This window comes from Grammomys surdaster, unplaced genomic scaffold, assembly GCF_004785775.1.
Source record: "Grammomys surdaster isolate TR1022 unplaced genomic scaffold, NIH_TR_1.0 128, whole genome shotgun sequence".
Taxonomy (NCBI): Eukaryota; Metazoa; Chordata; class Mammalia; order Rodentia; family Muridae; genus Grammomys; species Grammomys surdaster.
The window spans coordinates 7,331,937-7,348,103 of NW_021604586.1; the positions used below are offsets into that span (position 1 = coordinate 7,331,937).

The 16,167-nt window shown below is 52.7% G+C and overlaps 2 protein-coding genes across 9 annotated transcripts in view; both read left to right on the forward strand.

Moving 5' to 3' along the window:
• Positions 1–9,835, forward strand: part of Tcf25 (transcription factor 25) — a 30,727-nt gene extending 20,892 nt beyond the window's left edge. For 2 of the 8 annotated variants that reach the window (XM_028752585.1, XM_028752600.1), the window contains 7 exons: positions 440–599; positions 1,878–1,965; positions 2,603–2,761; positions 4,594–4,684; positions 5,324–5,403; positions 6,634–6,706; positions 9,183–9,835. In XM_028752585.1, coding sequence (XP_028608418.1) covers positions 440–599; positions 1,878–1,965; positions 2,603–2,761; positions 4,594–4,684; positions 5,324–5,403; positions 6,634–6,706; positions 9,183–9,191 — 660 coding nt within the window. In that variant the 3' untranslated portion in view covers positions 9,192–9,835. Of the gene's footprint in view, positions 1–439; positions 600–1,877; positions 1,966–2,602; positions 2,762–4,593; positions 4,685–5,323; positions 5,404–6,633; positions 6,707–7,085; positions 7,342–9,182 lie in introns of those variants that run through there. The other 6 variants (XM_028752592.1, XM_028752605.1, XM_028752556.1 and 3 more) reach the window with 4 other exon arrangements.
• A 3,563-nt stretch (positions 9,836–13,398) lies between these two features.
• On the forward strand, positions 13,399–14,346 carry Mc1r (melanocortin 1 receptor). Its single transcript, XM_028752981.1, has one exon. It carries the CDS (start codon positions 13,399–13,401, stop codon positions 14,344–14,346), a length of 948 nt encoding a protein of 315 aa, XP_028608814.1.
• Positions 14,347–16,167: the final 1,821 nt, after the last annotated feature.

Here is a 16,167-nt window from a genome sequence, read left to right on the forward strand (position 1 = left end):
GCCCTCATGTACACGTGTGTGCACCATACATGCATGCACAATAGAGAGACGACATACAAGTGTCTTGTCTTCTCAAACCACAGAAAGGAAGGGCACTGAGAAGGGTGTGCGTGTTAGGTAGAGTTGGATCCCTTTCTGCTGAATTGACTTTGTGAGCTTTGTGCTCTCCTGCTTCCAGAGCTGAGAGGCTAGGCAAGGTTGTCTGACCTGTGAGGCTCTGAGCCTACCTGCTGCTGTAATATCAGTCATCTGACTGGGCTGGTTCCCGCCTCCGTGTCCTTTGTCTGTTCTGCATGTAGAAATGGGCTTTCTTATCTTAAGGTCAGAGGCACAGGAGGAAGCAGCTGAGGGCTGCCTGGTGTCTGCTGCACATCTGTAAGCCACACGTTTTGTCTTCACAAGCTTTAGGCCTCAGACTTTGTTTCTTCATCCCTCACAGGCTCATCGGAACCTGTCCCAGCTCCCAAATTTTGCCTTCTCTGTTCCATTGGCCTATTTCCTTCTGAGTCAGCAAACAGACTTACCTGAGCACGAGGTCAGCTCTGCCAGGCAGCAGGCTTCCCTCCTGATGCAGCAGGCGCTCACCATGTTCCCTGGAGGTGAGTGCCACCTCTCATGGGGATGGTAACTCATCTTCCTGGGGATCGAGTCTAGATCACAGCCCCTCCATACATAATGCAGATTGCATTCCCTTAGTGTCCTAACGACTGCTGTAGGTCCAGTTAGACAGGAATCTACTCACTTCAGTGAGCCTACTACAAGTCTGGGGAGGTGTGAGACGGGGAGGGACAAATGTCTTCTCTGGAAGTTAGTTTCAGGATGGGAGAGTGGGACTTTTTGCAGACATAGTGTGTTAAGATAGTCTTTGGTACTATGGGAGGAAAAGCAGAAGTAGCATCTCGAGAGGCCCGAGGCTAGCCCACAGATACTTGGAAGGGCATTGACTGAGTGGCCAGGAGGAAGCCCAGGTCTTCTGCCCAGACATTCTCCCAGGCATGTGACCAGGAGAATAAGGCGAGGGATATCTTGCCCAAATCTTTTGTAAGAGTTTAAACAAAGTGGCACTGACACAAGCTCTGTGGGCAGCTGCTCCTCTGTGAGAAAGTTCCAGAACTAGTGCCATGTTGTAGATTCTGAGTTCCCTGAGTCTTGACCAGAACTCTGCCTACCAACCAGACCTGGCAACCTCAGGCAGAAATCCTGTTTGCTGACCCGGTGAGGGTCAGTTCTGTCACTTAGAAGCTGCCTCTGCCATCTGGTCTGATGTAGCTTGCAGTGCCTTTTCTGTTGGGGACCAGTGAATGAAAAGCATAGACTGGTGGCCCATGCGCTGTACTGCAGAGTAGGCACGCCCTCCTCACAGGATGCTGTGACGTGAGCATGTCCCCAGGAAGTCACTGGGAGGGCTGGTTTGTGTTTTGGTAGATTACCAGCATGTGAGCACCGCATGCAAAGAGAGCCGGGTTGGCTCTGTTGGCCTTCTGTCAGCTCCTGGTCCCTGTGGAGTTAGCTCTTACAGGGCACAGGCAACCCCACTCTCTAGTCTGTCTTCAAGTCTAACCTTCGTATGATAAAACATACAGCCGTCTATGCTTGGAGGGTCTAGACAAGTATCCTTGGACACAGATGAGACGAGTCCACAGGACTTACATCCGCTTCCCTAGAGTTTAGAGGAACCTCAGAGCCTAGTGTGAGAGACCCAGCCTCCGTACGAGTTTTATAATGGTAGCCAGAAACGACTCCTTGGCTGCCAGCCTCCTTTCCCTTCAGAACACCTAGTGGTATATATGGCAGTTACCTTCACGGCGTCTCTAGTGTTTTGCTGTGAGGCTGGGACAAGGGCTGCAGAATCCACGGAGCCTTTGCTTTCTTTGCAGTCCTTCTGCCATTGCTGGAGTATTGCAGTGTGCGGCCTGATGCCACGGTCTCAAACCACCGCTTCTTTGGGCCAGATGCTGAGATAAGGTACAGAGCCCTGCAGATGAGAGATTGACTGTCAGTCTCACTCTTAAAGGAGGCGAGGATGCTGCCCTGGGGGTGCCTGCCCATCTAGAGTAGTGGGGGATGGCCTGGGAGCCACATCCGTGTGCAGGGTCTCACTCGTGTGGACGGGTGAGCAGCTGCCAGTCTTGAGAGTGGGATTCGCAGGAGGCGAGGCCGTGGAGCTGGGAGCTGTCTGTCACCCATGGGAGGAGGAGGAAGGTGGCAGGACCTATGGCCATCAGTGTCATGAACTTTCCCCAAATTTCTAGACTCACATTTCTAAAAAACAAGAAAAAACAGAAAAAGATGTGTCAGGTGGTAGCTTCTACCCCTCTGCAGGTTCCCAGTCAGCAGCTGTAAGCTGGCCTTCAGTGCTACTCCACACAGAAACAGAAACATATACTCATTGGTGTCTTTTCTCACATTCCTGTCAAGTGATTTCTAGTACTCAGGCCATTCAAGCTGTGAGAAGTGTGCCCAGCCCCTCAGCATGTGGAGTGTCCCTGATTAGCAGCTGAAGGGTAGCCTTCTTTACTCCAAGGCACTATCCCTCTCCTGGATACCTTTGTCTCCCTTGGAGCTCTTGAGAAAGGTCCGCTTCAACCCTTGCTTCTCACAGCCAGCCTCCCGCCCTGAGCCAGCTGGTGAGTCTGTACCTGGGGAGGTCACACTTCCTTTGGAAAGAACCTGCCATTATGAGCTGGCTAGAAGAAACTGTCCATGAGGTTCTGCAGGCAGTGGATGCTGGAGACCCTGCTGTGGAGGCCTGTGAGAACAGGTGAGCTGAGCCTGACAGCTACGTTATTGCCTAGCTCAGGGAGGGCGCCCTGCTGCCATGCGTCCCTTCTGTGTGCCCTCCTGGGTCTTTATCACAGACATTGGGCCTCAGATTTCAGTTTAGCTTTTGAAGGAGCCACCAGTAGTCTTGGGCATGGCTGTTGCTGTCCACACAGATGTGAAGGTGTGTGTGGGTGTTCTGCTGTCCACACAGATGTGAAGGGGTGTGGGTGTTATAGACCTGCCGTCCACACAGATGTGAAGGTGTGTGTGGGTGTTCTGCCGTTCACACAGATGTGAAGGGGTGTGGTGGTTGTAGACCTGCTGTCCACACAGATGTGAAGGGGTGTGGGTGTTATAGACCTGTTGTCCACACAGATGTGAAGGGGTGTGTGTGGTTATAGACCTGCTGTCCACACAGATGTGAAGGTGTGGTGGTTATAGACCTGCTGTTCACACAGACGTGAAGGGGTGTGTGTGGTTATAGACCTGCTGTCCACACAGATGTGAAGGTGTGGTGGTTATAGACCTGCTGTCCACACAGATGTGAAGGCCTGTGTGTGGTTATGGTCCTGCTGTCCACACAGATGTGAAGGGGTATGGCTTGTTGGTTTGTTTCTGGTTTTCTCCTGTTTCCATGTTTCTGTGGTGATTGCTTCTCTTACCTTTCTTGACACAAATTGGAGACAAAGCAACCAGAACAACCTCTTGACATCTTTCATACATCTGGGATTTTCTGTAACCTAGAGCCTCGTAGGCTGCATTTGAGAATCAGTCCCTTGCCCGTTTGTGCAGTTTTGCTCACGGTCCTCACGAGGAGCCTGGGTCTGAGAGTAGCTTCAGCCAGGCTGGTTCTGAGGCTGTGCTCTGTCCTGGCTGTGTCATCTCCCTGAGCCAGGGAAAGAGGCTCATGAGGGCAAATTCTGGGTTGCCGGGGGAAGAGAGGAGGAATGCTTTTTTTTTTTTTTTTTAATCTGGTTTTGTGTTTTTATTGGGGTTTATGAGCAGGAGCTGCCACCATAAGGTATGCCCCTCCCACCAAGCAGGTCCGTCCTAATCCTCCTGCGCTTTCTGGGACTTTTTTTCTTTGTGCTGCTCTTTGTGCAGCTAGCAGCAGCCTTGGGCTCCTCCTTAGAAAATTTCCTTTTCTTCCTTGGGGTGGGGCTTGCTGCCTCTTCTGGTTCACTGGCCACTTCCTCCTTGGGTGAAGATTTCTTTCTCTTAGGAGCACTTATGCTGCTAGTGGCCATCTCTTCAAGGTCACTGGCCATTTTTGTTTGTTTGTTTGTTTTTTGAGACAGGGTTTCTCTGTATAGCCCTGGCTGTCCTGGAACTCACTCTGTAGACCAGGCTGGCCTCAAACTCAGAAATCATCCGCCTGCCTCTGCCTCCCAAGTGCTGGGATTAAAGGCATGCGCCACCACTGCCCGGTTAGGACTGCTCTTGAGGCCTCTCAGTCTCGTGAATACCGGGCTAGATGCCCCTTCCTGCACTGTCCTCTGCTCCATGCCCACCCGGAGGCAAACCCCATACAGTAGCAGTGAGGACTAGCATACCCAGGGATTCTGTTGAGGACACTTAGTATCTCACCAGACTACCCACAGCTGTCCTCACTTCTGTTTCATGGATGAAGGGACCAAGTTACAGCCCAGGCTCTCAGAGCATGCTCTTGCCTCGGGGCTGTGGGCTGTGGTAGCACAGCTTCAGCCCGAGTGCCATGGGAAGCTTTGCCGGAGACAAGCCAGTTCGTGCTGGCTGTCAGGCTGGGTATGGGTAGCTTGGCTCTTGCACTGTGGGTACCAGTTTATCTGCCGTTGTCTGCTCTGGCCTCAGGCGGAAAGTGTTGTACCAGCGTGCACCCAGAAACATCCACCGCCATGTGATACTGTCTGAGATCAAGGAGGCTGTTGCTGCCCTGCCCTCGGTAAGAGGGGTGTGGAACTGGGTGTTGGTCATGGTACAGCTACCCGCTGGTTGGCCTGTATGCCATGTGTGGGCTAGAACTGCTGCAGAGGGTCTGTCCCCATGGCCAGTTTCTCTGGGCCTTTCTCACCGTGTTACTGCCTCGGTGAGCTATCTTTCTGTGACAGACACCTACGTCTTCCTCACAGAACCTGCAGTAGTTCATGTAACGAGTGCCCCTGCAGCAGAATCTTAGCTCTGTTCTCACAGATCCCTGTGTTTGGCACTTTGGGGTGTGGCCAAGCTGGATCAGTTGGTGAACCAGCAGCTCAGTGGAACCCAGTGGCTCTCATCCCTAGACTGGTCTGCAGTCAGGACAGTCATCAGCGACATGTGTACAGATAGTGCTACCTATGTGAAGTGCCCTTTGTCCTACGTTCCACTAATTGGGGCAAAAGGTCACATGTTTCCCTGACTGTTCTCTGAGAGAGACTGTTCAACCCAGACCTAAAGTTTCTTAGAACAAAAACAGCCATTTCTACCAGAGGTTGTCACTGCCTCCTGGCAGATAGGTCAAGTCTGAGTGGAGACCAGCTGAAGCTTGAGAAGGCAGAGCTGCCAGCACTGCTCCAGAATCTCTGTTTTGTGTCCTCTTCTAAAGGATGTGACCACACAGTCTGTGATGGGGTTTGACCCTCTGCCTCCTGTGGACACCATCTACTCCTACGTCAGACCAGAGAGGTACCACCCCTGCTTTTGTCTTCACACCCACACAGACCCACTTTGGTACTTTGGGGCTCACTGGGGCTGCCCTTACAGACTAGAAGGAAAATGGCAAACACAAGCTAAGGGGCTGATCCACTCAGGAGGAGGGGAAACAGTATGTGTGTGTGTGGGGGGCTGCCTCAGTCCACCAGGGGTCTGAGCACCTCCTTCCCTGGAGATTCTGTAGTAAGGTGCAGAGTGCAGAATAAGAAGCCACCTCCAACCTGAGGCACTGTAGCACACAGCAGACACCAAACCTAGAACCAGAGATGTGTAGAACCTGTGAGAAAATGCCCAAGAAGTAGGACATGCCACACCGGGAAATGACAGTCACCTGCTTTGTAGAAAGTTGTGCCCCAGCCAGACAAAGGGTGGCAACTGGTCCTCTGCTGTGTGCAAGCTGTCTTCCAAGAGCACAGTGTAAGGTCCAATGAGCGCTGAAGGAAGGCCCGTGTGGCTGAGCACAGAACCAGGGAGTGGGCCAAGCACTAACATGGCCATGCCTGACTCACGGGCCGCCGTGTGCATGGAGGCAGCTGTTAAAGAGTCTGGGGCTGGAAAGAGTTTGCTTCCCTCCCCTCTGACCTTTCACGGCTGCCCTGCCTGGATCCACTGCTCCCGTGTCTGTCTCAGGCAAGGGCCACAGGCCTTCTCAACCATGACAGAATGTAGAGAGTAGAGGCTCCTGTTAAAGTTCTAGATTAGTATGAGAATTTGTAGTGGGCTCAGAAGCATCCTAACAGGCTGACATAGCCCAGCCGTCCTGGCTTTCTGCTGTCCTCCTGGGGTCCCCAAATGCAAGTGTGACCACACTGTGCTGCAGAACTGTGCTGTGGCCCCTGCAGGAACCTCCCAGTGATGCACTGACCTTTCTTGCCAGCCGTTTTGTGACTGACCTGTCTTCCCCAGCCATCAAATACTGTAGTCACCGTGTTTTATTCCCATGGATCCAGCAGACGAGGTCCCTAAAGAGCCGGCATCTGGGCCTCCTTACCCTCACTTCCCTTGTTGCCCTGGGTCAGGCCAGTAGTCAGCACCGCCGACCCCAGATCCTGATGTGCAGTTGAGGGCCCAGAGCCTGAGTTCCACTCCAAGGCTGCCTGTCCCCAGCAGTCAGGAGACTGGGTAGGGACAGCTGAAAAGGGCTGGAACCCCACAGTGTCTGTTAACTTTCATTTTCTGACCTCTTTCTTTTTTAATTTTCAGGCTGAGTCCAGTCAGCCACGGAAACACAATTGCCCTCTTCTTCCGGTCGTTATTGCCAAATTACACCACAGAGGTATGTTGATCGAGCACATGGGTCTTTCCTCTCCCAAGTTAACACGGGCATGTCCTGCTCAGGGTGGAGGCAGGAGCAGCTGAAACTGCACCTGCCTGTGGTGCCATGCTTACAAGTAAGGACTTGGCCTGCTGGAGTTGCAGAGCCGCTGTCAGGTGAGTGGTGTGGGCTGAGAGGCGGCTCAGCATCACGGTAGGCTGGCTTTGGCGAAATGAGCGCATCTGGCTTTCTAGAGCTTCTTCTTCTTCTACTTCTTCTTCTGGGCAGGGACTTTGGGAGGGGACAGGGTCAATCCTGGGGCCTGAGTTGCCTCAGCCGCTGAACCCAGGATCTTAAGTCTATACAGACAGTCCCCACTTAGATGTGTCTCATTGTTCAGGGGGAGAGGCTGGAGGAAGGAGTGGCCGGGGGTCCGAACCGCAATCAAGGCTTGAACAGGCTGATGTTGGCCGTACGTGACATGATGGCCAACTTCCACTTCAACGACCTGGAGGTGCCTCGGGAGGACAATCCTGAGGGCGAGGGGGACTGGGACTGAACTGTCCAGATGCCGTGCCCAGAGCCGTGCAATCATGTTCCTGATTTCGTTTCTGGTTGGAGTTAACCAGTCCCGAGTAGAAATGCTGACCATGCCACCACTGTGTCTTTTGTTTTCCCTCTGAATGGAGTGGGTCATGCTCTGGGAGTGAGCTTCCTCCAGTGTCCTCAGAAGCAGTGAGCCACACACCGAATGCACCCTACTGTGTGCCTCACACTTCAGAATTTGTAACATGGCGTGTAGAAGGGTTGTCCCAGGGTTTACGGCACTGGGACCCCATCTGCTCCTTGCTAGAAGGCACTGCACCTCCAGGCCCAGTGTGTTTGCAGCGCTGAGGTCAGACCCAGGGGCCAAGCACACGATCTGCTGCTGAATGATTGGCCCAGCCTAGGAATCGTAGTAAAAAACTTGGCAGCTGGAAATGTGTCTCAGCTGGTAGACTGTTTGCTTAGTGTGCACAGTGCTTAGGATTCATCTCCAGCACAACACAAACACCAGCAGTTCTAGTGTTCATGTGTAATCTCAGCATTCAGGCGGAGAGAGGGACATGAGGACGAGAAGTTCAAGGTCACCCTCTGCTACGTAAGAGTTCAAAGCCAGTCTTAGTTACGTGAGACCTCGTCTCAGGAGAGATGCACGGGGGGGGGGGGGGGGGCTTAGAATTGAAAGTGAGGTCAAAAAAACAGGTTTGAGGCAGGAAATTGTCCTAAGCAGGGAAGGAACGCTCCACAGAGATTAAGGGGTGTGTGATCCTGCCACAAGCTGGGAACCCTGACCAAGAACCCCAGGCCATGGCAGGGACAAAGACCACAGCCAGGCCAGGCCAGAGGTCCATGTCTCCTGAGCTGTCTGGAAAGAGCCAGGCTACTGAGGTGTTACAAGCTGCACCCCAACAGAGCCCAGAGAAGGCTGTAGTCTGTGGAGCAGGATCTTAGTCGTGCGAGGGCCAGCGAGGGCCTTCTAAGTCTTGGTTCAGTGATGCCTTCCTGGGAGTTACCTGCTCAGACATCACTGGATGATTGGTGTGGAGTACACACAAGTAAAGCATGCTTTAGAAATGTCCTGAGCCTTCAAAATGGCTCAGTGAGTAAAGGCACTGGCTGCCAAGCCTAATGGCCCAAGTTCAATCCCCAGGACTCCTGTGGTGAATAGTGGGAGCTAACTCCTTCTATACTGCGTCCTCTGACCTCCACACACACGCTGTGGATGTGCACACCTACAGAAATATACCCAAGAAATGGAAAAGGGACGGCTTGGGGTTAAAGCACTGTGCAGAAGCTCAGCCTGTGAACTTAAGCACACATGGTGGGTGGCTTACAACTATCCACAATTCCAGCTCCAGCATACAAACATACACATAGAAATAAAAAAATATCTTTAAAAAGGAGGTCTTAATAGGTGCTCTGGGGCAAGGGGCCCTGGATATAACTGAGCAGGGGGCCACAGCACTGTCCCTTCAGCAGGATATTGAGGGCTTACTCGTACCCATCTATAGTCAGCCTAATGTCAGCCCATTTCTAAGTTGGCCATTTGCAGGAGGGACTCCGTGTTCAACATACATGCCTGGTAAGAGGTCACAGGTCACATGAATTGGTGCTACATCTCTGTTTTTTCTCCAGCATGAATTGGCAAGGCCATGAAGTCTGGATACAGGCTCTACTTCCACTTGTGGGTCAGCAGGGGTCTGGGGAGGGCAGGCCTGAGGGGCATGGCTCCTACCAGTTGCCTCATCTACTCCTGGGTTGGTGGGAGAATGTACACCCAGTCCCGGGGAGGGTTACTGCTGAGATGGTCCTATTTCAGTGTGTAAATCCCAGTTTCCAAGTTGGAAGGCCGATGGTGAGTTTCAGCTGCGGGGAGGAGGGGTTGCCTAGGAATGGGTGTGTGTTCTGGAAATGACAAGCACAGAAAACCTGGCATCCTGCCTCTTCCTTTCAGCAGCTGTAAGTCCATCCAGATGGGGATGTAACATCTGGAGCTGCAGCAGCTATTCTACAATCATGAGACAACGAATTCCAAAATGAGGAACAGTGAAGCAGAGGACACCCCAGGCCTCCGGGAGTGCCCCGCCTCGGGCCTGTTTGCTGAGAGGCCATCAGACGATCAGCTTCAGAAGTGTTGCTCAGACTTTCAACTGAATCCAGTTCTAATGGTGAAAAATAAAACCCCTCACACCATCTGTGGATCATCGTCGGGAAAAGTAACTTTCTGAGACAGGGTCTCACTGTGTAGCCCGTAGTGGCCTGGAGCTTGCTCTGTAGACCAGGCTGCCCTTCACTCTGTAGACCAGGCTGGTCTCAGAGATCCGCCTGCCTCTGTCTCCCAAATGTTAGGATTAAAAGAGTGGACCACCACACCTAACCTGCATGTCATCTAAACAGCTTTAAAGTCTGGCCTGTCACCCAGGTAGGGGTGACAGTGTATCCCGCTCCTCCCTCTCCTCCTTGTCCCTCCTCCGTCTCACAAGAGGTGCCTGCCTATGTGTGCTGTGCAGAATTGTTGGTCATTTGTGCATTTTCATGTCGTCAGGGAGAAAACCTGTTTGCTGCCTCTCAGAAAGTTCAGAAGAAATGAAAGACTTTCAAAGACGTGGTGACGTGGCCTTTTTAATTTTTTTTTTTTTAATTGTGTGTGGCTGCTTTGCCTGAATGTGTTTCTGGGCATCATGTACATAACCACAGAAACCGGAAAAGGATATACAAAAGGCTGGTGGATCCCCTGGAGTTGGAGTCACAATAGTTCTTTTTCCTTTCTATTTTTTTGTTGTTGTTGTTTATTTGTTTATTTTTCGAGACAGGGTTTCTCTGTAGCTCTGGCTGTCCTGGAACTTGCACTGTAGATGAGGCTGGCCTCAAACTCGGAGATCTGCCTCCTCTGCCTCCTGAGTGCTGGGATTAAAGGCGTGTGCTACCATGGCCCAGCTATCACAAACATTTCTTCGTCACCTTGTGGATGCTGAAAATCAACCATGTACCTTCTGGAAGAGCAACCAGTGCTGTTTACCACTGGACCATCTCTTCAGCCCCAGGCACGGACTTCCTGAGAATCTTGCTGTCCTGTATGACCAGAGCCAGAGGGGATGTGTTCACATTGCCTGAGGGCTTTGCAGATTTCTTAAAGACAGCACTGAGCTTCTCCCCAGTGGGATGCCGGCTGCTCTTTGCCTCATGGAGAGATCTCCTCTTAGCCAGTCTGCAGGTAGTACCCCCTGCTAAGTAGGTACTCCTGTGTGCTATTTGTCATGTATTTCTCCCGGGGCCACTGAAATACGAGTCTGAGAATATTCAGCCACACCACAGTGTAGCACTAGCTGGCTCTCCCAGTGCCGCTTCCCTGTTCCCTTCTCTGGAGGTTCTAGCCGTTATAACACCATCCACATGAGTCCCACAGCGTGCATGATCACCCTCCTCTCAACACTCAGCAGCAGCGGCTTGCCAGGGAGGATGTGGCTGCCCCTGCTAGAGACTCTTTGGTTCTCCCTCCCTTTGAAGTTAGATTGTCTGGAGGGTGAACTGTGGTTGTCTCAAAGAGTTCATTCTGAAGCCAGAAATACCAACATCTCTGAAATGCGATGACAGAGGAAGTTAGGGCAAGGGACACTTGGTCTTTCATGTCCCAGAAGTAAAAAGTGTCCCGCAGTTACAGGATGCATAGGCATTGTGTGGCTTCAGAGGCTAGCCACGGCATAGATCCGCACGCCTTCATGGCCATGGCTCTGGCCATCCCATCAGACCTGAGACCTTCTCCACCAGAAGCAGAATAAGGTGCAAGTTGTAGGCGTCGGACAGCTGGGCGAATGTGACGACAGTGTGAGCCCTGCCTCTACAGGCTTCTGTAGAGGTTTGGGACACTCAGGACACCAGAGTCACTGTGTCATCCTGTAACAGTGCACCTGAGGGTGTGAACAGTTTGTGAAACAGGTCCACCAGTGTGGAAGGTGATTTGGCTAGATCTACAACAGCTGAAGATAGACCTGCGTGCAGTGCAGTGTTGTACTGGGATACGTTCACCATAAGCACAAGGCTGTGTCTGCCACACAGTGTTCAAGACCTTCCAACAGCTGGTCATGGTAATGTTGGCCACAGGCTGCCCAATGTCCAGCACGGGCCACTGACATGGTGGACACTGCACAACCTGAGTGTTTTAATCACCCAAATAAGGTGACTTAGTATGAACAAAGCAGTGTAAACTGAAAGATTCTTTTCTATATAATGTTCCAAGATAGACAATTAATTGATAGTCCTGAGACCCAGGGAAGACCCAACATAACTCTGGCGTAAGTCGATTCTTAGTTATTGATCCGGAAAAGTAGACCTGACCACGCTTGACTTGGAGGGTGTCACTTCTATTTGTCATTTGCTACAGAGTTGTTAAAAAAGATAAGTGGGAAAACGTGAGAAAAGACCACTGTCTGTTAACGGATGCTTGTGTAGCTCACAGTCGTTCTGTGACTTGGAAACCACCTTGCGACCTGACATTGCCAGAGTTGGCAAGAGAAGGAACTGAGTCCTAGCTGGACATGGTCATGTACACGTGTAATGCCAGCATTCCCACAGCAGGGGTAGGCAGGTCTGTTTCAGGCCAGACAGGGTCACATAGTGAGACCCTGTCTCGAGACAATAGAAATGACTTTTCAGGGGACTATTACAAACACTGAAAGTGCCCTCCAGCTAAGCCCTGCCTAACTCCCCTGTTTTTAAGTTACACCTCACCTATATGCGGAAGGGGACATCCTGTGCTAATGAGATAGCACTGAGTACCATGGAGAGAGCCCAACAGCAGCCAAGGGTGGGTTGATAACCACCTCTGCGTGCAGTCCTGACCACTATGAACAGTCACATGCCCAGCTGCTGGCCCACAATGACTGGAGACAGAGATCTGCCATGGTGTGGTTCCTGGCTCCAGGGCTAGCATGTGCTTCACAGCGGAAATGAGACTCCTCAAGGGAAGGGTAGGGGGGTTGGGGGGTTGTGAGAAGAAGAGAGGATGTGACCAAAGCATACTGGTAAATAGCCTCAGGACCCTCTCGTCAGTCAGCTCCCAGAAACTTGAGATGCTTCCTTCCACACCCAGAACTGTAGCTGACGGAGGCTTTAGCAAGCTCAGGACCATCAAGGATACAAAGTAGTGTCAGTGCTGGCTGGAGCTCATCTGAGCCCATTAGTATAGGGCTCTCCTGCCTTGGCCCTGCCTGTAGTCGCTGGTTCTCAAAGTTCTTGGTGCAGCCCCTGCAGCTACTTTGAAGTCAGTAGCTGAGTTGCTACTGTATGAATACACCTTCAGCGTCAAGTGGAAACACCGCTCCCATTGGTGTGTTCCTAATGGAGAGTGGGGGTGAGGAAGGGAGGTAGGGGTGCCTCGTTCTCAACCGGTGACTGCCTGAGGCAGCGCGGCATGGCAGAGGAAAGAGGTTTCGGACAACTCAGGAAAGTGATTTTTGAGATGAGGTTGGAGTTTTGGGTAGGTCTGCACGGGGCAGGTTCTAGGGAGACTGGATGCCTGAAAGGGCTCGCCAAGACCCTGGGGCTTAGAACACAAAAGAGAGATGAGAGACCCTATGTTGGAGTCTGAAGCTAGGCTTTCCCGCTTCTCAGTGCTGCTTATGCCGCCTAGAGGCAGCCCGGGGTGCTGGGACACTTACCCGTCCCTGGCACATGCCCATCATGTGGCTGTCCTCAGGAGGAGGGGCTCTAGGGACCAGTTAAAAGATTAAGAGAAAAGCTCCATTCTTCCCCAGACCCCAGCCGGCTCTGACTTGGTGAGGCAGGGGACCAGACAGATATCAGAGGCAAGTAACCAAGAAGCTGGGAGGTATCGAGTTTAGAAATGTCTCTACCTGAGCCACTTGGGAAGAGACAGGGGGAGCAGCAGAAGGCCAAGCTCCTTCACACTGGCAATGAGAGTCCTTGAGGAAAACTCAGGGTCCTAGCCAGGAAGTGTATAGACTCTGCCTATGCCATGCCTAGGTTGACCTGTCCAGCCAGAAAGAGCGCAAGTGTGAAGGAAAACTGGAGCGTGCCCATAGGGAAAGAGGCAGATCTGAGGGATGTCAGAGACCCTTGGTAACAACATGAGCTGAGGTCAGAAGCTGGAAGGCTGACACCACCTGGAGCTGCAGCCTCCACCGACTGCTTCCTACTTCTGGAACAAGACTATGCCCACTCAGGAGCCCCAGAAGAGGTTTCTGGGTTCTCTCAACTCCACCGCCACCCCTCACCTTGGACTGGCCTCCAACCAGACAGGGCCTTGGTGCCTGCATGTGTCTGTCCCAGATGGCCTCTTCCTCAGCCTGGGGCTGGTGAGTCTGCTGGAGAATGTATTGGTCGTGATAGCCATCACCAAAAACCGAAACCTGCACTCCCCCATGTATTATTTCATCTGCTGTCTGGCCCTGTCTGACCTGATGGTGAGTGTAAGCATCGTGCTGGAGACGACCATCATCCTGCTGCTGGAGGCAGGCGTCCTGGTGGCCCGCGCCGCTTTAGTGCAGCAGCTGGACGACGTCATTGACGTCCTCATCTGCGGGTCCATGGTGTCCAGTCTCTGCTTCCTGGGCATCATCGCCATAGACCGCTACATCTCCATCTTCTATGCCCTGCGGTATCACAGCATCGTGACGCTGCCCCGGGCACGACGGGCCGTTGTGGGCATCTGGGTGGTCAGCATCGTCTCCAGCACCCTCTTTATCACCTACTACAAACACACAGCCGTCCTGCTCTGCCTCATCACTTTCTTCCTAGCCGTGCTGGCACTCATGGCAATTCTGTATGTCCACATGCTCACTCGAGCGTACCAGCATGCTCAGGGCATCGCCCAGCTCCACAAAAGGCAGCATTCTATCCGCCAAGGCTTCTGCCTCAAGGGTGCCGCCACCCTTACTATCCTTCTGGGGATTTTCTTCCTGTGCTGGGGCCCCTTCTTCCTGCATCTCTCCCTCATCGTCCTCTGCCCCCGGCACCCCACCTGCAGCTGCATCTTCAAGAACTTCAACCTCTTCCTCATCCTCATCCTCCTCAGCTCCACTGTGGATCCACTTATCTACGCTTTCCGCAGCCAGGAACTCCGCATGACACTCAAGGAGGTGCTGCTGTGCTCGTGGTGAGCAGAGACGTGGCTTTCGGCCTCACGGCCAGGGTGCTGGGCAGAGGGTGACGGTGATATCCAGTGGCCTGCATCCCGTGAAACCACGGGTGCTCATCCCTTCCTGGCCTCCACTTGTCTAAGGGTGGACCGGATGAACTTTAAAATAGAAACACAAAGCGCCTGGGGACAGGAGAAAGGGTAGCTGTGACTGCAGGGGCTTACCTGGGGCAGCTACAGGAAGTGGAGGAGACAGGATGGGGACTCTAGCCCTAGGCAAGGGTCAGACCATAGGCTCCTGGAGAGCTTCACCTCTCCCCACTGACAAGGCAACCCCTACTCAGCCCTTCAGGTCACTCCGCCTGGGTCCTTTCCTGCTGGGACAGACAGGAAGTCTCTAAGTTAAAACAGTGACAGGCAAGAGCTATGGTGGAGTGTTATTCCTGGTAGAGGCTTCTGATAGGAGGGTTTGTGGCCATGAAAACTCAGTCATAGCCACACAGTAGGCTGCTTAAGGAAGCGAGACCCTTCCACACGGACCAGAATTGTAGAATGTGCACCTTGCACGAGGGATCTACCCATTTTCACAAGCTAGGTGGGACTGACCTAAAGACCTGTCGTATGGCTCATGGGAATCCCAAGAGGTGGGGACCCAACTGCTCACACCCGCAGGCTACCCTGTCAGGTACCTCCTCACCGTCTTCCCTAGTAGCTCTCTCCAGAAGTTGATTGAAGTTTGGGTGAGAAGAGAGGGAGAGCCATCACATTAGGGAGAAGGGAGTCTCAGAAGCCACAGCTGCCCGCCTGGTTTAGGATACCACAATTCCAAAAGGGCACCAAGTACCCCCAGTCAGGTCCTCTTGGCTTCCTCTCTATGACTGCAAACTCCAGATCAGAGCAAGCAGCTGCAGGTTCAGAAAAAGCTTTCACTTGCCTCTATGGTGACAAGACTCCGTTTGTTCAGGCTCCTTCCGATTTGACCACACACTGCAGCAGGACCACAGCATCTCAGCCCCTGATATGACCCATCTGCAACCTTGGTCAGAGCCTGTCCCTTTCCTGCCCCCATTGTGTAGGAATTTCATCCTACTTTGAGCTGTCCTGAGAAGCCCAGAGGTGGAGAGTCCCTGAGGCACCTGTGTGGTGGTACCGGGGGCTGAGATCTATTTCTATGGGACACTGCCCTTCTGGGAGGGGGTAGGGTGGTCTCAGTGCTCTGCCAGCCGTGGGAAGTATTTAGAAAAGGCCTCTCGGGATAGAGAAGAGCTCAGGAGTACCTGAGTCCCAAGAGAGTGACACCTGGCGTGAACTAAGAAGCTTGCTGCTGTGGAGGGGCAGATACTCATCTTTCTCTTGCTACCACTTGGGATTCCTGCAGCAGAGTCTGTTTTGAGTCCCCACTGATACTGACCACTCCTTTGTCCTCCTCCTTGGGGTGGCCTCAGTCTGGGCTGAGATGCCCTCAACCATCAGGTCAGGAAGTGGCACCAGGCCAGACACTAGCCACACTCTCAGCTCCAGCCCTGCTGAACTAAGGTTGGAAGCTGATTCCCGGCAGGGCCAGCCTTTGCTGGAAGACAGGACCATGAGTCAGCCTTTATCCTGACACCATAGCTCTCTGGGGACACAGAGAGCTCTGGCCTGATGTCATCTGTCAGGGAGGCATCCCAGGCCTCCGGACTCTTCCAAGCATCTTCCCGGTCCAGACAAGGAGACAGAGACAGATGCTCACCCCAGTGCTTCTTTCTTGAAGCAGGCCAGCTGGAAACCAACCACAGAAAGCCACATCATGGACACATTGTGGGGGAGGGGCATCTCTTGAGAACAAAAGACCCATTTCTAA

Coding starts and splice junctions, on each gene's coding strand:
- Mc1r (XM_028752981.1), top strand. CDS start 13,399: ATGCCCACTCAGGAGCCCCAGAAGAGGTTTCTGGGTTCTCTCAACTCC.